The sequence below is a fragment of the Mauremys mutica genome, chromosome 13 (genome assembly GCF_020497125.1).
Source record: "Mauremys mutica isolate MM-2020 ecotype Southern chromosome 13, ASM2049712v1, whole genome shotgun sequence".
NCBI lineage: Eukaryota > Metazoa > Chordata > Testudines > Geoemydidae > Mauremys > Mauremys mutica.
The window spans coordinates 18,513,221-18,537,680 of record NC_059084.1 but is presented as its reverse complement, the minus strand read 5'-3'; the positions used below and the strand labels follow the sequence as shown (position 1 = coordinate 18,537,680).

The following is a 24,460-nucleotide window of genomic DNA, read 5'->3' as shown; positions in this document are numbered from 1 at the left end:
TTGGTGGCTGGTGCAGAAATCTGCCATTTCTCTTATAGTGATAAAGGTTTCTAACAGTGAGAAACAAAGGGAAGGCATTTCCTTACTTGATTCATATTTGTGCCTGTTTAATTCTATTCAACTCCCTTAATGCAGCTCCTATCAGCTCAATATCATAAACATGCCGCTCAGTATTCATAGGACAGGAACCTGTCTCTTACTGAGGTTTACGGTGCTAGTGGTGACATACTGATTTGCTTAGAGTTCCAGAATTTTGAATGTGATTACGATTTAAACCCCAACCTCTTTGCATCTTCTTCATTATGTAAATACCCACAGGCGCTGGAACTAGAGGTGCTCGGGGTGCTGGCTTGAAGTCGTTTCCATCATATACAGGGTTTATAGTTTGGTTCAGTGGCTCTCAGCACCCCCACTATACAAATTGTTCCAGCACCCCCATAAACACCTATAATCAACACTTTGTGCCAGCATTAGCCAAGGGCCAGATCCTTCTTTCCTTCATTTTTTCCCATATTACCATATATACTTGTTCATAAGCCGAATATTTTTGGTAAAAAAGTGACTCATCAAAGAGCAGGGGTCAGCTTATAAATGGGTCTACACCAACATTTGATGATTTTAAAACTCTATGGAATCATTGAATATCTAATACATTGTCGTTTTGTTTACCTGGAGCGTCTGCAGGCATGGAGCCCCTCAGCTCCCTGTGGCTGCAGTTCGCCATTCCCAGCCAATGGGAGCTGTGAGAAGTGGAGCGCCACTTCCCGCAGCTCCCATTGGCTGGGAAAGGCAAACTGCGGACTCAGGGAGCTGAGGGGCTCCATGCCTGCAGATGCTCCAGGTAAACAACATCCCAACCTGCCAGCAGCTTAACGGGTCGGGAGCCAAAGTTTTCCAACCCCAGAAATATAGGGTTGGCTTATGAAAGGGTCATACAGTTTTTGCTATTTTTACCTATCCATTTTGGGGGGTTGGCTTATAAACAAATGGGCTAATGAACGAGTATATACGGTAATTATTTCCTGCTGTAACTAGATTTGTATCTCTCTGTTAATGGGCATGGAAGGAAGGATGGTTGATGCCAACCCAACACTTGCTGTAATCACTAATTCCACTACATTTAAGTCCACTCACTGTTCATGCAAACGAGAGAGCTGGTAGGTATGGCACTAAGGGACTGCCTGAGACTCTGGGCTTGTGTTCTGACTGGGGAGAGGCTGTATTTATCATTAGTGACCCTCACATACTGACCTTTGTTTTACCAATGAGCTTTTATTGTACTGTTTGACTTATTTTCCTATCAGCACCCATACAGCGTTTGCAAGAGGTTGGTAGTGCTCTGCATTTTGCAAAGCAGGCGGATTCCAAATTCCTGCAGGCCTAGAGTTTTAAAAATTCACATTCCACAATGTATGTGCATAATTTGTACATTCAGTTTTCATGCAGAATCACAGTAACTGAACATGCAAAGGGACAGTGAGACACTGATCCTTTTCCCATGTAGTCATGGTAACTGAACACACACAGATTATACATGTGTATTCTTGCTCACACACTTGTACCAGCAGCCATGCTTATTGGTTTTACACATATATATTATATTTCACATTTATTTTTATCTTTGCGTTCCTGTTGGCCAAGCAACCACACTTTCCTCCTTCATTTCCCCTTATAGAGTTCTGGATTCTACTCCCAATGAACTCAGTGGCCAAAGTGGTCCTTAACATTATTACTTCTAATAATCTACGCCTAGGCACTTGCTGCTCTTTGCCCCCTGCTTATGATAGAAGTCACTTACCACAGTGGTTCATGGGGGTACGCAGAGATCTTCCAGGAGTTACATCAACTCATCTAGATACTTACCTAGTTTTATAACAGGCTACATAAAAACCACTAGCAAAGTCAGTGCAAATTAAAATTTCGTACAGACAATGACTTATGCTCTATATACTGAAATGTAAGTACAATATCAATATTCCAATTGATTTATTTTATAATGATATGGTAAAAAGGAGGAAGTCAGCAATTTTTCAGCAATCGTGTGCTGTGACCCTTTTGTATTTTTATGTCTTATTTGTAAGCAAGTAGTTTTTAAGCGAGGTGAAACTTGGGGGTATGCAAGACAAATAAGACTCCTGAAAGGGAAGTCTGGAAAGCTTGAGAGCCACTGACTTACAACAATAAAAAAAGAATGCAACAAATTAAGACAATTCAGTTGATAACCAACATCCCTCTCCAAAAAAACCCCGCAAGCTATCCCAAAAGAACCTCTCCCTCTGCCCTTGTTTTATCGTTCCCCGCTTCCTTATATCCCCCCTTCCCATGGTTTGATGTCGTTGCACACTGAACTTAATTCAGACCTGGTGTAAGAAGGTGCATCTCCACTGAAATCATTGGAATGGCGACCATTTACAGCAGACCTAGAGCTGGCCCACTGAGAAAGGGAATTCATTCCTCAAAGCAGCTGGAGACAATCCACTGTGTAAGAAGTATAGGAGGAGTGTCAATTTTCTGTTCAATAAATGATTTTGCAAATACTTGATTGTGAAAAGAATCAAGAAAACAAAAGGCAAAGCTCTTTCTCCATTCACACTGGGCTAGGTAACGCACTCTGGTCACCACAGGCCAGACTGCAGAGCCGTCTTTACATTTTTCAGTTCTATCTCCAGTGATGAGGTAAAGAGAGACACCCAGTGGTAAAATATATGATAGGTCTTCTCTTGTCTTCTTCGCGGCCTTCCCCATTTCTGTCTAGGAGTCAGGTAGGATCATTTCAATGTACATGAAAGCCAACGAACCCCTTAGTATCTGTGAAAATAATTCCACAGCTGTCCACGTAACCTTGGGTAAATCATTTTCACTACTTTGTGTCTCCGTTTCTCCTTCTGTTAAACAGGTTAATAACTATGCCCTAGCTACCCTAGCCCTAGTACTTAATTAATGCCCTTTGGAGATTAATCCTAGGTGTTAATAATACTAAGAAAAAGTTTTATGTTAATAATACTGACTCTATAGTGCTGCTCACATGCACATTTAGCAATTCTGTACAACCCACCAAATGCAGGAAGCTAAGCCACCCTTTCACCAAAAGTGAAGCTAAAGAATAAAAAATTCTCTCTGCTCTACAAGCCAGCTGATGAACTGGTGCTTCTCATCCAGAAAGGCAGCGAGCAGCTGCCACGAGTGTGACATATAACCAGACACAGTCCTTACATTGGAGGATGGGAATCCCTTTACAAGGAGAACGTGAAAGCCAGGAGATGAAGTGGGAGGGATGTAGAATCAACTTTTCAGTAAGTTTCATTTCCAGAGAACTTTCCCTGTGCTGGAACTGTACCTTCTGCTTTCTTTCCCACCCTGGACAGTCTGCTGAGCCTTCACCACGTCAATCTATAAAGAAAAAGTCAGAATTGTCAGCTTGTCCGGCAGTAACTGCTGATGTGTGCTTTGTTACACCGATATGAAAAAAAAAAATCACATGCCAAATGATGGGGGGAAGTTAATCAGTTTGCAATGGAGTAAAACATTTTGGGTTCTCACTACCAATAGTCTGCAGAGCTTTTTTTTTTTTTAAATGTCTCCATAAAAATTACATTTCCATATGGGGCAAATTCATAAACAAAAATTTGCCTTATTTGTCCTGGGTGATACGTTGCCATTTGTGATGCAGGAAGTTGCATTTGCTGACCACAGTGAGGATCCCATATAGGAGTACAGTACTTTGGGCAAGGCTTGGAAAATGTAACAGACACCAACTAGCCAAAGGACTAAATCTGGTAGCCAGAGACCAATACAAAAGAGGAGGAGGGGTGGGGGAGGGGAACGCACCAGCAAAGTCCAAGCATCCCCTGGTGCAGTGCTCACCTCTAGCTGTGGGATGCAGGAGGGCCTAGGATGACCTTAGAGGCGAGCCTGTGTTTCATAACATTTCACCAGCCCTAAAAACCTGCAGTTGATCAGCTTTGTTCCTGTCCTAAGATTACATGCAGAGAGCAGCCACAGGCTGCATTCTAACAACATAACAAGAATTAGAAACGAGGCGCTTTGCAAACACAGCACTCCTCGCTCCACCCTTACGTAAGTGAGTGTTTGTACAGATGGGGGCTCTTAGGCAGAGAGATGAAGCATGCTGGGAGTCTGTGTAAGAGCTGAGATCAGGTCTCATTAAGCTCCTAGCTCACAGCCATCGGCTCACACCAGTACTTTAGGCCTCCCTCTGGCACGCTACAGGCCTCATCTGGCCCCTTGACCACACTTTGCTTTAAGCTAATCTCCGTTCTTCAGGCACTGTCTGAACTATCCAATCAAACACACTGTACAGGACATACCAGGCAGCTGCAGAGTGTATGATCTTTCTACAGAGTCCCTTAGAGCAGCATGTGTCACCCGACACGTAAACACTGCTCCTTCCTCTTCCCTTCCAGGCGTGACTCTCAAAACGCTCCAGATGGAGTGCAAACCATTGGCTCCCATTATGGAGACGGAATGGCAGACTCCCGCTTGCAGGAGCTGCCCATCTCGGAACCAGTTCACAGTGATCACGTTAGGGGAGAAGTTATTGATCCTGCAGTTCAGCCTCAGCTCCTCTCCCACCACAGGAACGGAGGGGTCTGTGGTGATCCAGAGAACTTCAGGGGGGGTCCCTGTTCAAATGGAAAGAACACACAGCAGGACAGATGGTTAGAGGAGTCACCCCCAATGTCAAGAAGAGGGCAAATGGCCAAGATGCATAACTGTACCAATGGGAGTGGTGAAAATTATTCGTGACAGTCATAATGAGAACGTGGGAGCCTACAGCTCACACAGTGAGAGAGCTGCTGTAGATTGTGCCTGGCTTGATTGTTTATGGCATGTTGTGGGTCTGGCAATGGAAATTTTTGGGTGTGACTGTAGCTTTGACCTTGGCCCAACATTGTGTATGTCACGCTTTCCCCTGTATCTATAGCTCATGGGGCTCTCTCAGTACTCCAGGCCCCCCATCACATCCCCAGGCTCTCCCATACAGACACACAGTGCACTGTGCTGAATAAGGTCTCTCTCTACTCAGCCACAGGCACCACACCTCTTCTTCCGCATCCAGGGCCGGCTCCAGGCGCCAGCATCCCAAGCAGGTGCTTGGGGCGGCAATCTGCAAGGGGCGGCAGTCCCTGTGTTTTTGCCCCCAAGCAGCGCGCCGAATTGCCGCCGCGGACAATGGGAGCAGTCTATGTGCCGTTGGGGGGCACGCGCATTTCTGCAGCGGCGGCGATTCCGAGGTAGCGTCTATGTTCAGCTGTCCGCGGTGGTGCAGCTTCCATCTTCCGCTGCCACGGAAATGTGGGTGCCACCCGAATGGCACAGGGACTTCCCCCGCCTTCTGCAGCGGCAATTCGGCACGCTGCTTGGGGCGGCAGAAACAGTAGAGCCGGCCCTGTCCGCATCCCAGACTTTGGGCATTACCTGAGCCGGTTCCCCTTTGCGCCACTGCTGAAGATCAGTGTGTGAAATGGGGCTATGACAAGAAAACAGAAGGCCCATTCAGCAATCACTCTAATAGGCTGGGTTAGGAGGAACTCAGCTGCTCCTTAGCTTCCTCCACAGTCTTTAACCCAAAGGCCCCATTCAGATTCCAGGTGATCAAACCAGTCTCACCTAGAAATATTGAATACTTCCATAGCACTTTATATTAGCTAGCTGATGCTCACAATACCCCTATCCTCTACGTTTTATAGAAGAAAAACAGGGGATGACTTGCCCCAAGCCACATTCCAAGTCAGTGGCAGAGCCAGGATTAGCTCTCAGGACTTCCTAGCGTTATGCCCTGTGCACGGGCCAATAGACCACCCTGCCTCTCAAGCTCTGAAACTCAACCCTCCAAATCTTTTGCACCTCATGGTGTAACTCTGCTGAACCTCTCAAAGGCAGCTCCACTACTAGCATCATTTGCAGCAGTTGACTCACTCAGCATGCAGCTTACCTTGCAAGTTAACTTCATAGAAGAGTTCTTCTATATTTCCAAAGCTGCTGTGTTTTATCTGACAGATATAAACTGCCCCTTCCTCCTCACTGGTCAGTATAAACTCAGTCTGGCTCCAGACACTGAAATAGTCTATTTCACAAGGGAAAGGTCCAAACTGTGTCACATCGCTAACCAGTTGTCCATTTCGAAACCAAGTCAAAGTGATATCCTTCGGGTAAAACTTCTCTACTACGCAGCTCAGAATGAGCTTCTCTCCTACCGTGGGAGCCTGAGGCCAGCTAGTGATGTAGAGACTTGTCGGCCGAGCTGAAAGGGGGAGAGAGAGTGTTTAGGGAAATCTTGTAAAAAGTTACTGTTCAGATTTTGGCAACGAGTCAGTAAGAAAAGAAGATCTGCTGGAGTGTGGGGGGAAGCTCTTACCGGTGACACTCAGTGTGGTGCTCATCCATATGGCACTTTTCAGTGCACTGTGCTCAACGCTGCATTCAAACACTGCCCCATCATCCCGGATGGTGGGTGTGTAGGTCAGACAGGATGGAACACTGAAGAACTTGCCATTGGTTTCCAAAGGCTGCCTGGCCTTGTCTGTAATATCGTCTCTCGGACCCAGAAGAAAAGAGGCTTCTCCAGGAGCTTCACTTGATGCCATTTGGGGGGTTCTCCGGTACCATGTCACACTAATCGCTTTTGGTCTAAACCCACTTATGTTGCACATCAGCTTCAGCTTCTCATTAATCGGGATCACATCTGGTTTGTTAATCAAGGAAACCTGAGGCGGCACTGAAAAGAAGATAAATTTAGGAGGTAGAAGTCTCTGTGAGATGCTGGCATAGCAGAACTGGGGGTTCCTGGATATATAAAGTAGTGATATTCACAGTAAGAGTGAAATACTGGCCCCAGTGAAATCAACACACTGGGTCTTGTACCCAAAGTGTAGCTGCAGCGAGCCCCGGACCTTGTATGGGAGCTCTGCTTTGTCATCACTCTTGCTCAGACACAACCAGGACCTCCTCCACTCAATGGCCCTTTGCAATAAGATGAGTTGAGGGGGCCCACTCCTCTTTCAGTTGCTGAAACCCACCCTTTCTATCTGATTAAACCCTTGTGATCCCTCCAGTACTGACAAGTGCTATGACTGCTAAAATCTAATGCCCCTATCTCTACCGTTGGTCTCCCATAGTTGCTAATACCCTCTTGCATCCCTCTAATGACTGGATTAGATGAGACTAAATTAGTCCATGACAGATGGTTTAGGGAAATGAAATCAATCCTGCCATGATGCAGGTAAATAAACTAGATTACCTACTATTGGTGCCTCCCAAGGAGTCTGTGCATGGGTCATACAAGTGATTGAGCTGTCCTAACATACAAAATATCCATAAGGAAATCAGATAGAAGTACAGAAGCTAGCAACTCCCTTCTTTGGGGCTCAGAATCAAATAGGATATTTGTTAGAGAAAGCTGTAGCTCTGATTTTTTGGCCAACTTTCCTTTAACATGAGCTAAGAAGCACACTGTTTGCAGAGCGTACCCTTAGCTAAGTTATAATTAGTTATTAATTATTATTATCATTAGTACGTAAATGGGAGGCCTACCATAGCTAGAAGGATGCTGAAGGGTAGGAATGTTTTAAAAAAAAAAAAATTACCTTTCATAAGTTGTTCCCGATAGAATATGGTCAAAAATATACTACACGCTCCAGTTATCACAATACAAGCAGCAGCCACTCCAACAATGAACCCAATATCCCGATGATACTGCTTTGGGGCTGAAAACAAATGTATTCATTAGAAACTATTTAAAATAATCAGATTCCACCCAAGGATCTCAAAGCATTTTACAAACAATTAATGAAGCTTCCCATCAGCCCTGGAAAGTGCAGCACTTCTGTATTATTGTTATTATCCCTCTTTTACATGATGGTAAACTGAGTCAGAAAGAGGTCAAGCTATAATCAGTTCTCTGTAGGCAAGACAAGGGATTATAGGCCTTTTGGATGGCATGTGCATGAAGAACACACTTGAAACAGGAGCGGACTGAGCCATGGAGTAACTTTGCTATTTTGGGTACAGGACTATGTCTATGAAGGTATGAAGCAGGGATAGGGGTAATATGAGTTTGCTAGAGAAGGCTGATATACAGGATATTTGAGTGTTTTTTTTTGCTTTCCTGCCCTCAACTACAGCCTGAGTAACTGGGGCTGTGAGCTGGAGAGATTTGTGGGAACTGCAAGGGTGAAGAAAGAGATCTCCCATACAGGCTGCAGTGCTCAGGAGCAGCTATTGAAGCCTCAAGGCTGCAAAAGTCCCTGGGAATGCTGCATTCCTTTTCTGTGGATGGTGGATCTGCAACAGCCCCGCCCTACTCTCAATCTCTTCTGCGTGCTGTTGCACTGAGCCAACACAGAGCACAGCCTGAAGAGAGTGCAGAACCCCTGTGCAGGTGCCTAGAGTCCTGAGCCCCTGGGCACTGGTTTTACTGCACTCAGGACTTTCTGGAGTTAAGGAAGGATTTTGCCCCTATTAAAATTATTTCTCCCATCAATCATTTCTTAGGATTTCCCCAATGCCTAGAGAGTAGAATTTCCATTTGCTGGGAAATCCCAACATTTTTTAATTTGTTTTTGTTCCAAATCAAACTGAAAAGCTGAAAGTTTGAAATTTTCTACAAAATGAAAATTCGGAAAAAGTTTGATGTGGAACAATTGAAACATTTAATTTCAGTAACATCAAAACATTGTTATATAAAATATTAACTACAGCATATATTCTATCATGTTAAATCTCTACATACAATATATTAAAACTAATATTTTAGTATAATATAAAAGTTTAAACAAAAATTAATCAAAATGATATAGTCAAAATTAATCATTTTTACCTTATCAAAATTAAAAAGAAAGTAAAAAATGATTCATTTAAACTTTTTCCTGTTGAAAATGTCATCAAACCAACACGTTTCCATGAAACAGTTTGATTTCAGCAAAATTACATTTTCTGACAGAAAATTGTGCCATTAAAAAATTTTCAACCAGATCTATTCAGAGTCTGTTCTTGGGCCACTTACTCGTGACAAATATGGTTGTATTTCCTCTCAGCGGCTTTTCCAGGGATTCATGTCGGACTTCACAGATGTACAAGGATCCATCATCCTCTTCAGACACCTCTCGGGTCACCCGGCTCAACATGGTGAACGTGCCCTTTTTATCATGAGCCAATGGGACTCCCGTGCAGATGTCCTGCGTTAAAGGCCTCTCGTGTTTACTGCCATACTTCCTAACCAGCCAGGAGATGTCAATCTCTTGAGGGTAAAATTGATGAACATCACAGGAAAAGGTTTTCTCTCCCCCTGCTGTAATTTCAGGGTTTTGGGGTGACAGCAACACTGTAGGCTGAGCTGGGAAGACAGATCACAGTCATGCACAAACAAGATCCTGTTGCTCATGATTCCCCATAACAGATTCCTAATTAGCACCAGACACTAATTTTGCTTCTGGGTAGATAGTTAAAATTGGGACTACAGAGTTACATGGCATTAAGTGAATAGGACTAGATCCAAAATACTGACTGAGTGCTAATGGACACTAGCAAAACTTTAGTTCAAAATAAAAAGGAGAATGTAAATGCACAAAGGAGTGATAGATACACACCAGTGAAGCACAGTAAGAATTCCTCTGAAGTTTCTTTTCTACAAAAGTTTTACTCTTATAACGTTAACATGTAAACAAGCCAGACCGTGGCTAAATCATTGCATCAAAGAGACAGTAAAGGAGGCTGAAGCTAACTTTAAACTGACCACAAGGACCTGGCAAGCACCTGATGATCCCCTAAGAAACATCTGCTGCAGTTATCCTCAAACAAGTGCCAAAAATAATTCAGAACAGTCACTGGAGAATGAACAGCTGGCTGTAGGCAGTGGCAAGAGAAATTATAGGGGTTTGCTTAATATTCAGTGCTCCTGTTCCAAAAAAGTCACTTCCTATCCCATATCCGGTTTAGTGTTTACTGCAGGCCGGGGATAGGGAATCAGGCCTCTTGGCTCTAGACCCAGTTCTATCATGAATTCACTGTGTGACTCTGGTCAGGTCAATTATTCTCTATACCTCAATTTCCCCCATCTGTAAAATGAGTTTATTAATACAGGATACTCCCATTTATCTGGCACCCTATTGTCCCAATTCCCCAATTCGGTAGTTTATGAAGCAATTAGGAATTCGTGAAGATGAAAATCTCCAAGGCTAAAATAAGGCTACTGTTTCATTACATCACAGCATCCTGTCTTAACTCCACCCTTTGACTGGCCTCAAAGTTACACACTGGTTGGTTGTTTCTGTTTTATAGCTAATAGTACTGAGTACCTCTGACTTGGAGCTGGATTGTCCCACTTCCATATTGCGGGGTTATTAAAACAGTGCATGTGTAGATCCCTTCGTCATCTAATGTCACATTATGCAGGTTCAGTGATGCGCTGCCCTGGGTTAGTAATTCAGGATTCACCAAGGCCCCATTCCGGTGGTATAATGTATGCTTGCCATCAAACTGGTATACTGTCCTCTCTCCAAATTCATTGTTTATGGTCCATTTCACTGCCACATCCTCCAATTTAACACTCTTCCAGATTGTAAAATTACAAGGCAACTCAATACGTTTGTCCACCAGACAGAATACCGGGGAAGGGCTGGTCTTGATTTCCAATGTAGCTAAAAATAAAACAAATGAACATGCAATTGGCACTCACTATCAGTCTCAGCATCAGGAAAAGGAGCGAAAGGGTTATAGAGACTGAATTCTCCCTCTCAGCCCTAATTAGGGGCCTGCCCAGGATCAGGATGGAATCGCATCACTGTGCTGGGGTGGGGACATTTGTGCCTCTATGGTTGTACCTGTCCTGTGGATAAATCAAAGCCATCAGACACATATCCGAGGGGATTAATATTTTTAGGAACTGAGCCCTGTAAGAACATAGAACATAAGATCAGCCAGACTGAGTCAGACCAAAGGTTCATCTAGCCCAGTAGACTCTTTTTTGACAGAGGCCAGAGCCAAATGCTTCAGAGGGAATGAACAGAACAGGGCAATTTCAAGTGATCCCTCCCTTGTCATCCAGTTCCTGCATCTGGCAGTTGGAGGTTTAGGTACACCCGGAGCATGGGGTTGCATCCCAGAGCATCTTGGCTAATCACCATAGTTCATAAACATGAATTTATCTAATTCTTCTTTCAGTTATTATTTTGGCCTTCACAACATCCCCTGCAACGAGTTCCATAAGTTTTCTGTGCATTGTGTGAAGAAATACTTCCTTTTTTTGTTTTAAACCTGCTGCCTATTAATTTTATTGGGTGACCCCCAGTTCTTGTGTTATGTGAAGGGGTAAATAACACTTCCCTGTTCACTTTCTCTGCACCATTCATGATTTTACAGACTGCTATTATCTCCCCCCCACCCCCATCCTCACCCCCACCCCCACCCCCACCCGAACTGTCCCAGTCTTTTTAATCTCTTCCAGTATGGAAGCTGCTCCATACCTCTATTCATTCTTGTTGTATTGTTGCCCTTCTCTGTACCTTTTCCAATTCTAATATCTCTTTTTTTGAGATGGGGTGGCCAATATATTGATGCTCTGGAGCACCAAACATGTCATTGTTTACTCAACGGGACACTGTCAACATAAAAATTACACATCGGTCTCAAATGTATTTCCTTACCCTTGTTACAAGTAACACGTGAAAAGGATTAGAGAGGGGAGTTGGGTTCATTTTTTGTTTATTCCATGCCTTTGATAGCACATTGTGCGAAGCACAGGTCACAAACCTGCAATTAGATCTGCTAGCAAGGATGTCTGCACCCATGTGCAGCCCCACTGAAGTCAATGGGGTATTGCATAGGTGTAGGATTCACATCAACTGGAACAAATGGTGGATCGTGATCTTAGTCAGTTTCCTCTTTGGATTGTGTGAGTTCAGAAAATGTAATCGTAAAAACCACAATTAAGACTCAAGAGATCAAGATAAGACCTGAAACAACTTTTCATTCATTTTTTTTTAATTGACTAGATTTCAAGCTGACAGTACCGTTTGCTTTTCTAAGTCATTGTCATACATTTCTGTCTGTGGAACATCTCTTTCCAATTTGTAAAAGGTCTGCTATAGAAATTGTTCCACGTGTTCGTTCCAGATTCCCGTCTGAAATAAACCTAGCCATGTTAGGGAGCCAACTGCACTCTTTGGTATCAGAGATTTCAGAAATTAATCAGACTTCTTTTTTTTGTAACTACGCCACTGTAGTCAAACATACTTTTAATAAAACTAGCCTTATTTATTACTGAACAAGTCAGGAGATGATATTTTCCACTTGGACTGCAGTTGTGGAATCTGGACAGTTCTTAATGGACATAATGTTTCCTTTTCTCCACATACACCCTTCAACTCCCCCAAATGGCAAATGTTCAGAATAGTTTTCATGTTATCTCCTTTGAATTCTTATTTATTTTATTTATTGTTACAACACAGCTCTTCGGGCCACATTCTGCTCTCGATGCACTTGAAAACGGGAATCTCCAGTGAAATTAACAGGAGCCCTGTAGGTGCATCCAAGAGCAGAATTTGGCCCTTAAAACTGAAACCCTCAAACTTGGAAGCTGAAGACACTTTGGGCCAAATTTGCCTTCATTTTAGATGCAAGTTGTTACACATTCCAAACAATTAGTGTAAAATACTACTACTTTTCTAGCCCTGTTCTGTGAAGCATTCCAAATATTAGTTACCCTGATATTCTCTGTTTGCTCTGTATTGTGTTGCAACATAGCCACTCGTATCTCTGGAATGTAAACTCTTTTGAGGAGGGACCTATTATTTGTCTGGCATAAGTTTATCTAGCATATAGCACCATGTGTGATAGATATGGCAATGTCACAATATCCCTGAAAGACCTTATTGTATTAAGTTCATGTAATCTCTCTAGGGGCAAGATATGACCAATGTAGGAATGGGGAGTTCAAAAGACTCTATTGAAAATGCCAGACAAGTATGCACTTTTGGGACAATAAGCATTAACTGCAGTTCCTGGGGATACCTAGGGTGCAGTTAACGCACGTTATCCAACTCTGGTTATGCAAACACCCAGCCTTTTGAAGCTACGTCCAGAGGAGAGGGTCTTTGTTGATTACCCATTGTAGAAGATCAAAGGCTTAAGATGTAGAAAGAAACTAATGCTCTGCCCAGCCTTTGTTCTGGTTCTGGAGCTAAGATGGATATGAACTTTCAACCACAGGGAAAATCCAGTGGTGGGTTTTAAAAGACTGAAAGCTACCAGTGTGCTAGGTTGGTGTTGGGAGTGACCTGTGGTAATCGTTCTAGCATGCGTGTAGATTCTTTTATAGTTTTCTCTGTCCTGTTTTTACCTTAAGAATAAATGTACTTGCTTAAAAGGAGCTATGTGGTAACCTATAACTGTGGGCAATACATGGGCTATAGCCTTCAGGGAAAAAGCAAGGTGCAGATGTTTGCCTGTTTAGGCAGTCTGGCTTGCTGAGGATATCACAGTGTAATCCAAGGAGCTGTGCAGCCTTAAAATCCCGTGAGGAGGGAGAGAGAGATGCAGGTCTCTGCTCAAGAGAGGTGATAGCTGGGAACCAGAAACCTTTAAGTGGGTGTCCTAGAGGAACCATGGAGGGGGAATACACGTGCAGTTACCAGAAACTCTGAGTTAGGCTTGACAGAAATTGGTGTGCCAAGTCTTCATTTATTCAATCTGATTTCAAGTTTAACGTGCCAGTAATACATTTTAACATTTTTAGAAGGTCTCTTTCTATAAGTCTATAATATATAAACAAACTATTGTTGTATGTAAAGTAAATAAGGTTTTTCAAATGTTTAAGATGCTTCATTTAAAATTAAATTAAAATGCAGAGCCTCCCAGACCGATGGCCAGGACCCAGGCAGTTTGAGTGCCACTGAAAATCAGCTTGCGTGCTGCCTTCGGCAACCATGCCATAGGTTACCTACCCCTGGTTTACACACACACGCACACCAGTTTTATTTTAAAGAATTTTTAAAGATTTTTATCTATTTAAATTTTTACAGTTGTGGGAATATATGGGGGTCAAACAATTATTGAATGACAATAGGCATTGAAATTCAATCAGTTAAAGCTTTATACCCTGACACAAACTGTCAATAGCACACGTCAAAACGTCCAAAGTAAATGCCCTCAAATCAACCAATCCAACCTGTTCTCTAGCCCATTTGTAACAAGTCGAATTCAAAGTCTAAATCACTGGATTTAGACTCTTCAGAAGTTATCGGGCAGCATTTTTCTTACTTTGCCCAGTTGTAACTTTGGATGGTTACTGATGGAAATGTTTTGCCAGTTCCTGTGTGTACCGTGAAACTGACATTTACTGATAAAAATCTAATGCTTCCCAGCCTACTTAGCCTGCCACTTAAATAAACCACAAGACCACCACCAACTTCGGCACCTTCCTCCCTCTCATTGCGGTGACACTTTGGGGGGATTTTTTTTTAAATCAGTTGGAGTTGAGGTTGAACACAAACCCAACCCCCAAAGGCCCAACACGGCCACCTTTGCTGCTGCTGTTGAACGGTATCTTCCTTCGGGAATAGCCCCAGCTGAGCAGAGCCACGCAAGGAGCAAGGTCCTGCACAAACGCGAATAGAGGCGGCAGAGTCTGGCTGGCAGCGACCGGTCATGGATTGGAAATACAGGGAGCCTCCTGTGTCACTCGCCGCCTCCCCCCAGGCACGGCCCAAGCCGCAGGGCAGAGGAAGAGGGGAGCGTCCATACCTGCAGCCACGAGGTGCAGCAGCATGAGCAGCGCTTCCATAGTCCGGCGCGGGCAGGGCAGGGCGCCGGGAAGGAGCCGCCGCAGCAGGTGCCCTTTGAACGGCTGTAGAAGTTAGCGCAGCCCGGAGTAGCCTCGCCCCGAGAAGGGCCCCGCCCCCCCAGACGTGCCGGGAAAGTTAAGACAGCGGGGGCGGGCAGGGGCTTGGCTCAGGCTCCCTGCACCTCGGGCACCGGGCGGCCAGAGCAGGGAGTCGCTCTGCTCGGCCCAGAGGCGGCCGCCCGGTAAAATTGTCCCCGGGCCGGTGGAACCCGGCTCCCACGGCGGGGGGGAAACCGGGCACTTGACCTGGGCAAACTTCTCTGGCAAGGGAGTGAATACGCGCCGGGCACGGGCAGCCCGAAGCGCTAGGACGCTTGCACGGGGAGGGGAATAGCAGCCGCGAACTCGGCTCCTCCCCGCTCCCAGGCTGCGGCGCTAAAGCTGAGCCACCGAGCTGCTTGGTAGCGCCTTGCTCCGCTTGCCGGCATGGCAGCGGCTTCTAGGCTGCCAGAGCAGAGCTCCACCGCTTCCACCACCGAGCGATGGGGGGACCCCTTGTGCACCCGTCCTCTTCCCCCAGGACAAAGAAACTCACCATGCTCCCTCCCACAAGCCCTGGTGGCTGCCAGAGATCAAGGGGTCTCTGCCCCCAATCTCAGGGCTCCCTGAGATATTAAAAAAAATATAACCACCCATCTTGCCCAAAGTGTGCAGATGAGACATGGTTACAAAAATGTCACAGAAAAAATAAAACTACAGTAGTTATTAGCTTACAGCAGTGGTTATTACAAAATAAAAAGAGGTTCAGAGAAGGGTGACAAGAATGGTTTGTCTACACTACTTGTCCATGGAAAAAGCTCATAGGAAGAGAGATTGAAAAGATGCAAATTCTGTATTTTGGAAAGGACATAAACAACAGGGAATAAAAGTATAAAATAAGGTATGGTATAGAGATGGTAGATGAGGAGTTTCTGCTCTCCCTATTTCATACCAAGGGAACAAAGGTGACAAGTTCTAAACTGATGAAAGGAAATAATACATAATTAGACTATATAACTGATTGCCACCAAAAGTCAGAGGCTCAGAACTTAACAACATTCAAGAAGGAATTGGACATTTATACAGATGACAAGAATATCCAGAGTTATAATAGCTAATGCTAAGAACATACTTCCAATTAATGTTCAAACTTGCTTCAGGGCTTAGATGTATGAGTGATCACGATGTGGGGGGCTGATTAGCCCACATTTGCCAACTGCAGAATTCTTATTTTGGCTCCTGGGGGAATTCTGCACCATTGCACAACACAGTTTGCTCAGAATTAATGTTCTGCACAGAATTTCATTCCCTCCCCTGCAGAATTGGCACTGCAGAGCTGCTGCCCAGTGATAAGGTCCGGCAGAGCCCAGCTCCTCAGGAGGCTTGAGCAGGCTGCAGTTCCTGGGTTTGCTGGTCCCGCTCAGTCACATGATGCCACCAGCCCCCCCCGTACAGTAGCTGCCAGAAGAGGCAGAAGCAATAGCAGGGAGCTGCAGGGAGGGGAGACTTAAGTGAGGAGGGGGTGAGGCCTGCTGGGAGGGGGGAGGGAGCATGACTCAAGCTGGTCCAGGGGCAGCCAAACCTTAAAATTGTGCCCCACCCCCCCCCACAATCAGCAGGTATGAGTTGTCTCTGCCTGGCATGCAGTAATGAAACCTCAGAGCAGAACCTGCAGCTGAACTCTGGGGATGTGGGCATATGTGACACACCAAGAGTGAGGCACCCAACAAAAGCATAACAGAGAAACAGGAACTGGATTTTCCTAGGGGTTTCTTTAACTTCCTACTTCAGGAGGGATCCTTTTTGTCATCTGTATCATTACAGACGTACTTGATGACAGGCATTTTGAAATAAATAACCAAATAATTGAAAATGGCATGATTATATTGTGTTTTGACACATAAAATATGCAGAATTTTAATTTTTTGGTGCACAATTCCCCCAGGAATACATTTTCCTCAGAAGTATCTGATATCGACCAGTGTTGGAAACAGGATACCAGAGTAGATGGACCTCATCTCTGATCCAGTATGGCATTCTGCTGTTGTTATACTGTGATGATAAAAAAAATGATTTATTTTAGAGGGCCTAAACAGAGTGGAAGCACTTCTTCTTACAGAAACTCTGCATGGAAAGTTGCAACATTTTTGTTTAACTGAAAGATCCTCAGCAGAGGATTGGCTTAAAACAAAGTTGATTTGAAAACAGAGCCAAAATTTACACTTTCCCAAATTTACTGCAATAAACATTTGTAATGCTCTAACAAAACAAGCTCTACGTTTGCATAGCAAAACACACTACAAATATTGGATTTTTCTTTTTAAAAAGGGATATATGATAGTTAGGAGACAAGAAAAGCAACTGTTCCCACCTCAGCTGTTACTTTCCCACCTGCACTCCCATCACCTATCATTAACTTCGTTACTCTGAGCCACTTGTCAGATGCTGTACAAGGATCACCACCATGTTGGATTAAACTGGTTTATTGTACATTTGAAAGACAACGAAAGCTACCAAAATGGTGAATTATGAAATAAAACCAAACAATAAACAAGCACATTTGCACATCCTAGGAAGTTACATTTCCCCTACCCTCCCACAAATTCTGCTTTCTTCTATCCAACCATGGATCTCTTTCTTCCCCTTAATCGTACTTCATCCAGCTTTTTGATCACTAGACTTGATTTTTTAGATGTAGTAGAGTACTTCTTCAGCAGGGCTTCAAACAGTGTGTCTGTGTTTGGATGAGTACTCAGAAAAGCTTTCTCCAAAACATACAAATCAACTCCTTTATCCTCAGGAAGACCAGACATAAAACTCAGTCCAAAATCTATTAGCACCAGGTCCAGCTCTTCTCCTGGGGGTCGCAAAAGCATGTTGGAAGTTGTAAGGTCTCCATGGATAAGATCCTCATCATGCATTCGTGCCAAAACCTCACCTATCTTTTCTGCTAAGAGAAAGAGGTTGCTGGTATCCTTTCCACTTTGCTGTATAGAAGTTATATAATCCCGAACTGTAGTTGACTCTACGATATCTTCAAGATATATACAGTTGGAGACATAATCCACAAAGTAAACCACTGGTGCAGAAATCCCTATTAAAAAAGAGTTGAAGAAATGCTAGCCTTTAACTTATAAGAATTTTTAGCTTGCTTTAAGATATTCAAAATTTATAATTACATAAATCAAATGCACTCTTAGAAGTTTACAACACTATCTTGGAATTGGGACAGAAGCATTCTTCTGTCAACCTATCCACATTTACACATGAGGTCAGGTTGGAATAGCTACTACGCTCAGAGTTGTGAACTTTTCCCAACTTCTGAGCAACATAGGGCTTGGCTACACTTGCAGATGTAGAGCACTGGGAGTAAAACCAGCCTTCGGAGACCGGAACAGGGGAAACGCTGCTGTGTGTTTACACTGTCAGCTGCAAGCGTACTGGCATGGCCACATTAGCAGCTCTTGCAATGCCACAAAGAGCAGTGCATGATGGTAGCTATCCCAGTGTGCAAGTGACTGGAACATGCTTTTCAAATGGGGGGGAGTGTGTTGTGTGTATGTGGGGGGAGAGACGGTGTGTTTTGGGGGGCAGAGAGTGTCAGCATGCTGTCTTTTAAGTTCAGATAGCAGCAGACCTCCCCTCCCCACCTCACAACAGCAGCATTCCACACTAATGGTTGCTTTGTCCCGGAGCAGATAAGCATGCCAGCTGTCAGAAACAGAGCTTTGAAAGAGGAAATCTGCATGCCTGCAGCCAATTTCAAAACAATTAGAAGAGTGGCCACTTGACTTCAGGGGATTATGGGACATTTCCGGAGGCCAATCACAGGTGCTGTAATGCAACACCCAGGCGTTTCAGCTAGGGCACAGTAAGCTTTATGCTTCTTGTGGAGGTGGATTACCAGGAACAGAGTCCAGATGCTCTACGTGCCTTGCCAGTGTGGACACCTCCAGAGTTAGGGCGCCCGGGGCTGCTTTAATGTGCTCTAACTTGCAAGTGTATCCAAGCCCATAGATATGTCACTCTACATTTTAATTGCAGACCAGATCTCAGAATAATCATGCAGGGACCTATTGGAGAACACCTATTTCCATTACTTCCCCAACATAGAAAAGCCCAAGCCTTTTTCTAAATACTATCAATATACTCCATGAGTACATTAATATTGTGAAATGTCAGATACTATAATGAGGACCACAGACATACCTACAACAGGAAAACAATATCCTGTGGCAGCGAGTCACCTAGGACAATTGTGTGCTGCATATTAAACAAATTCTTTTGTGTAGGTTTTTGTGTCCTTTCAATTTCACTAAAAGCCCTGTTACCTGGGGTTATGAAAAAGTGTAAAGAGGTGCTAATGGCACCATTCATAATACAAACCCCAACCCAACCAGTGCCAAGACCCTTCCATACAAGCAGCTCCTATCTCTCCCTAGACCAGTGGCTCTCAAGCTTTTTTACTGGTGACCCCTTCCACATAACAAGCCTCTGAGTGCAACCCCCCCTTATAAATTAAAATCGTTTTTTAATATATTTAACACCATTATAAACGCTGGAGGCAAAGCGGGATTTGGGGTGGAGGTTGATAGCTCACAACCCCCCATATAATAACCTTGCGATGCCCTGAAGGGTCCCAACCCCCAGTTTGAGAACCCCTGCCCTAGACTCATTCTTGTTACCCCCCCCCTCAGCTCAGCCCCACACCACAGAGCCCCCATCTCTTCCTCGGCTCCCCCACCCCACAAGCAACCCCCATCTCACCATAAACTCACCCCCCAGCAAACCCACCCCCACAGAGCCCCCTCTGCCCGAGCTAAGGCCCCCCGACACACCCCGAGAGCCCCCCGCCGCCCCTAGGCTGAGCCCCCCCAGAACCACCCCGCAGAGTCCCCATCTCTCAGCCCCACCTGCCCGGCGGCAGCGCAGCAAGGAGCGGGCCTCCTGCGCCGTCCGCCGCCGGCTCAGCCGCTCCTCCAGCGCCGGGTGCCGGTAGCGCTTGGGGAAGCGGAGCTTGACCACGGCCGCCCGGCCGAGGAACTGTCCCCGGTACAGCCGCGCCTCGGCCCCCTGCTGCACCAGCTGCAGCCCCCGCAGCGGCGGGGGAGACACCGCGCACGCTCCCGCCTCGCCTCCCCCACCGGCCATGATACAGGCGGCCCCTACGCTACCTGCGTACGTCAGCTCCGTGGCCGGCGTAACCCGCGTGAGGGGGAAGGGGCACGACACCGTCCCCTTCGTGTCACGTGACTTACCGGGGCCCTCGGGAGGCCTCGGCTTCGGCTACCGGAAATAGCCGAACCGCCCAGGAGAGCGGTAAAGGGAGGAGCCTGTCACCCCGCCCTGCTCCGCCAGCCTGCGGCTCGTGCCCGTTACCCCGGCCTCCGGAGCTCCCCGCTAACCCATACCGGCCGCTGCGTCCCGCTCAGCGCTTCGCCCCGCCCCCCGTATCGCCCCGCCCCTTTATACCGCTCTTCCCGTGTATCGCCCCGCCCCTCCATAGTCCCTCCAGGCAGCGCTTTCCAATCCCATCACTCCCCCACCCCCACCATACCACCCTCCTGCTATGAATCACCCCACCCCTCTCCCCTCTATGGGGTCCCTCCGGTCCTGCCCTCTCAGGTCCTGCCCTCTCAGGTCTAGGGTTGCCAGGCGTACGGTTTTCAGTGGGAACGCCCAGTCCAAAACGGGCCCTGGCGGCTCCAGTCGGCGGCGCATTGGGAGCCCAGGGCTTGCCCTGGTTCTGTGCAGCTCCCGGAAGCAGATGCCAGGTCCTTGCGGCCCCTGACACATGGGCGGCCACAGAGGCACCATGTGCTGCCCCCAGCTCAGTGCCGGCTCTGCAGTTGCCATTGGCTGGAAACCACGACCAATGGGAGCTGTGAGCGTGGGGGCAGTGCGCGGAGCCTCCCTAGCTGCCCATGCATCTCGGGGCTGCAGGGACCTGGCGGTCACTTCTGGGAACCGTGGTAAGCACCACTGGGACCCTGCACTCCGAACCCCTCCCGCACCTCAGTGAAGTCACCATGAGCAGGAGAGCTCTTGGATGTGATATGCAGAAGAGCACACCAGGAAGTGTGCATGTGTAAAGGAATGAATTATTCTGTACAGAACAGAGAGCCTTGCTACACGCTGCTGATTAGGACCCGCAATAGAGGGTAAACGGGCAGGGCTAGGATTAGCCATTCCAAGTGCTGGCAGCATGCTCCATGCTGCACAAGGCACAGACAAGGATCCAGTGCCTGCCCCTGGAGCTTACAGTCCTTCAAGGCGCAGTCCTGCTGCACTACCCCAGCAGGGAGCTCCAGGAGGCAGAATGCCACCCAGAGCTCTCCAACCTGTAGTAGGGGAAGTAGCCCTGCTGCTATACTGCTTTCTGAGGTGTTATTGCCCTGGCTCCGTCCCACCCCCTTGGAGCTGTTATGTGCCCCCAGGGGAGCACGGTGGTCCCTGCACTCCCCAGAGCACAGGGAAAACAGCTGTGCCAGGCTCTTCTATGGGCCACACAAGGGGGAAGGAAGGCTCCTGCTCACCTTGAGCCTTCCAACTGCTCGCCAGCATGAAGGCCATGCTCTATCTAGCCTTAAATTAAAGGAATGTGAGCAGGGGTGGCAGGTTTGTATAATTTTTGGTGGTACCCAGAATGGGTCCAAGTCCCCCCCCCACACACACACACGCACGCACCTGCCTATGGCTCTGGGAGGGAGTTTGAGTGCAGGAGGGGGTTTGGGGTGCAGGCTCTGGGAGGAGGTTTGGATGGGGAGGGGTGTTGGCTCTGGGGAAGGAGTTTGGGTGCTGGGTGCAGGCTCTGGGCTGGGACAGAGGGTTGGGGTGCAGGGTGTAGGGCTGGGCCAGGGATGAGGAGTTTGGGGTGCAGCAGGGAGGCTGCCCTGGGGCACGGGGCCAGAGAGGAGGACTCCTCCCAGCCCTTTCCCCACCAGCAGCAGCGAGCTCTGGGGGAGGGGAGCCCCTCCCTCCCTGGCCCAAGACTCACCCAAGCCCCTCCCCCCCAGCTGCTGCTCAAGACGTCTAGCCAGGATAAGCCCCCACTCCCCTCCAGGCGCCTGCGGGAGGTCCACCGAAGCCACGGGACCAGCAGACCCTCCGCAGGCATGCCGCCAAAGGCAGAGCGCCCCTCGCGGCTTGGCGTGCTGGTGCCTGGAGCTGCCCCTGATGGCAGGTGGCACCAGAGGAGAGACCCAGCCCCAAACATTGGTGGAGCCTGGCCCTCTGGGTCCTGAATTTGCTGGAGCCTGGGCACCAAGGGGCCCATATAACTCACCACCCCTGAATGTGACATTTGCATATAGTGCCACAGGCATCCCCAGAGAATGAAGGCACAGTGTCTGTCACAAAGAGCTTACAGTCTGAGGTCCTGATCCTGCAATCCATATTGCAGGGGCATTCTGCTGTGCACACATGGAGCTTCACCGAAGTCAATGGAGCTCTCAGCAGGCACATCAGTCTGCCCATGCCTTATCATTTGCTGGATCAGGGCCTCGGTTAGCTAGGACCACAACTTGGTGTTGGGAGGTATGAGACAGAGGAAGTGGATGGGGAGAGATGTCAGCTAAGGTTAAGTAAGGTGCTTGTTTTCCACCCTATCAGCTTAGTTCCTGCTCCCCCTCCCCAATAAGTAAAGGTTTAGAAAGTTGGCCTGAAAGAGAGTCAATCATTCACGGTGCTGATAGTTAATGGTTACTTTATGGAAAAGTTAATTATCAATAGTGAAGTGCCATCAATTTTCTAAAATCCTGCCGGCATTGTGAGCTGATTCAGCTCAACAGTGCTCACATGACATCTTCAGTTGGCCACTCCACATAGCTCCTGGCTGAGGAGGGCCATTTGTGTTAGAAGAAAGAGAGAGAGAGAGAGAGTGTAGAGCGCGTGTTCTCAAACTTCATTGCACCATGAACCCCTTCCAACAAATATTACTACACGACCCCGGAGGAGGGACCGAGAGCTGAGCCTGCCAGTGCCCACTGCCCCAGGCTGGGAGGGAGGGGGGGGCAATGCCAAAGCCTGAGCCCCACCACCCTAATTAGGGAGGCCAAAAACAAAGCCCAGGGGCTGTAACCTGAGCCCCACCACCCAGGGCTGAAGTCCTCGGCTTCAGACCCAGGCCCCAGCAAGTCTAACACCAGCCTTGGCAACCCCTTTAAAACAGGGTCGTTACCCACTTTGGGGTCCCAACCCACAGTTCAAAAACCACTGGTGTGGAGGCTGTGATAGGTTACCCCCACACACACTCAGGGGTCCCACTGAGCCTGCCCGTTCCACCAGCTTGGGCTCCCTCACCCTGTCCTGCTAAGCCAGGCCCTCAAGCCTCCTCCAGCGCACACCCAGGTAGGGACATGCCCAGCTGCAGAAAGACAGACATTGAAATCAGCTCTGTATGGGAAGAATCAGCTTGGCGATTGCCCAGCACTCAAGGGCACACCCCCTCTGGGGTGCAAATCCAAAATTGTATTGTTTGTGCTGCACAGAAAACTGTGCAGTATAAGCTCATGAAATTCGCTCCCTCCCTCAATGGGGAGGAAGATATGCACAGCTTTTTGCCCCCAACTCCTCCACCCCCTCGTTATGAATTCCACAAACTGGGTTTTAGAATAAACAAAACAAGTTTATAAAAAGGTAGGTTTTAAGTGATTATAAGGGGTAGCAAACAGACCAAAGCAGATTACTGAGCAAATTAAACAAACACACAAACTAAGTTCAATACGTTACAGAAACTGGTTACAAGTAGTAATTTCTCACCCCAAATGTTGTTTTAGGCATTTCTTTCACAGGCCAGATACCTTTTCCGGCCCAGGATCATCTCTTTTCCTCCCCCACCCTCCCCTTGTTTCTTAGATGTTCTCAGCAGTGAAGAATGCTCTTGATTAACTAACTTCCCTGCCTTAAATAGGATTTATGTATGGCAGGAATCCTTTGTTTCCCAGTTTGGTCCCCACCCCCTATTAGTGGAAAAATACTAGTAGGCCAAGATGGGTCCAATACCAGGTGACATGATCACATGACCCTGCAGTGTCAAAGCAGCATCCCAGGAAGCTTCTCAGGAAGGTGGGAGATTAGCATCTTCAGAGTCCTATTGTTCTCCCTAATGGCCCATCCAGGCTGATTGCCTACTGTCTGGTGGGTGTTCCCCAGGTGTAAACACTGCTGTAATTGTTACAGAGTCAATATTCCTAGCATCAGATACAGAAATGATACATGCATACAAATAGGATAATCATATTCAGTAAATCATAACCTTTTCAATGATACCTCACATCACCCATCTTGCACAGAGCACATCTTGGTTATGCCATGTTCATATCATAGCAATATCTCTATGAAGAATATGGGGCGGAGGGTCACAGAGGCATGAACAAGACTCATTAATCTTTCACAGATGATGTTTTAAATACATTGAAGGCATCTAGCCAACTGCTTAATTTGTAAAAGCCCATGGTCTCAACATCACAACTGAATTTTAATGGCACACAATGCAACCCACTACTCTCCTGGGCTATTTGCACATACTGCAAATGTTCTTCAGGAGATACAGGCTGTACAAGTGATTTTGTCCAGTCCATATAAATAATTCTTAGATAGTTACATTTGGAAATGTCTCAA

General features: G+C 46.7%; 1 protein-coding gene and 1 gene segment (V, D, J or C); both read right to left on the bottom strand.

The window, feature by feature from the left end:
* Positions 1-941: 941 nt before the first annotated feature.
* Positions 942-15,148, bottom strand: LOC123347302. The segment is given in 8 exon segments: positions 942-3,390; positions 4,329-4,643; positions 5,957-6,265; positions 6,380-6,739; positions 7,608-7,727; positions 9,026-9,355; positions 10,317-10,658; positions 14,761-15,148. Coding segments are annotated over 8 exon segments (1,821 nt in total).
* A 2,158-nt stretch (positions 15,149-17,306) lies between these two features.
* On the bottom strand, positions 17,307-20,004 carry TP53RK (TP53 regulating kinase). The gene is made up of 2 exons (XM_044984635.1): positions 19,753-20,004; positions 17,307-17,933 (listed from the first exon to the last, which is right to left on the bottom strand). The coding sequence occupies exons 1-2, from the start codon at positions 19,988-19,990 to the stop codon at positions 17,455-17,457; spliced, it is 717 nt and encodes a 238-aa protein (XP_044840570.1). The 5' UTR covers positions 19,991-20,004; the 3' UTR covers positions 17,307-17,454.
* Between the last annotated feature and the right edge of the window lie 4,456 nt (positions 20,005-24,460).

Coding starts and splice junctions, on each gene's coding strand:
- TP53RK (XM_044984635.1), bottom strand. CDS start 19,990: ATGGCCGGTGGGGGAGGCGAGGCGGGAGCGTGCGCGGTGTCTCCCCCG. Junction 17,934..19,752: donor GCTGCGCTGCCGCCGGGCAG/GTGGGGCTGAGA, acceptor CTTTTTTAATAG/GGATTTCTGCACCAGTGGTT.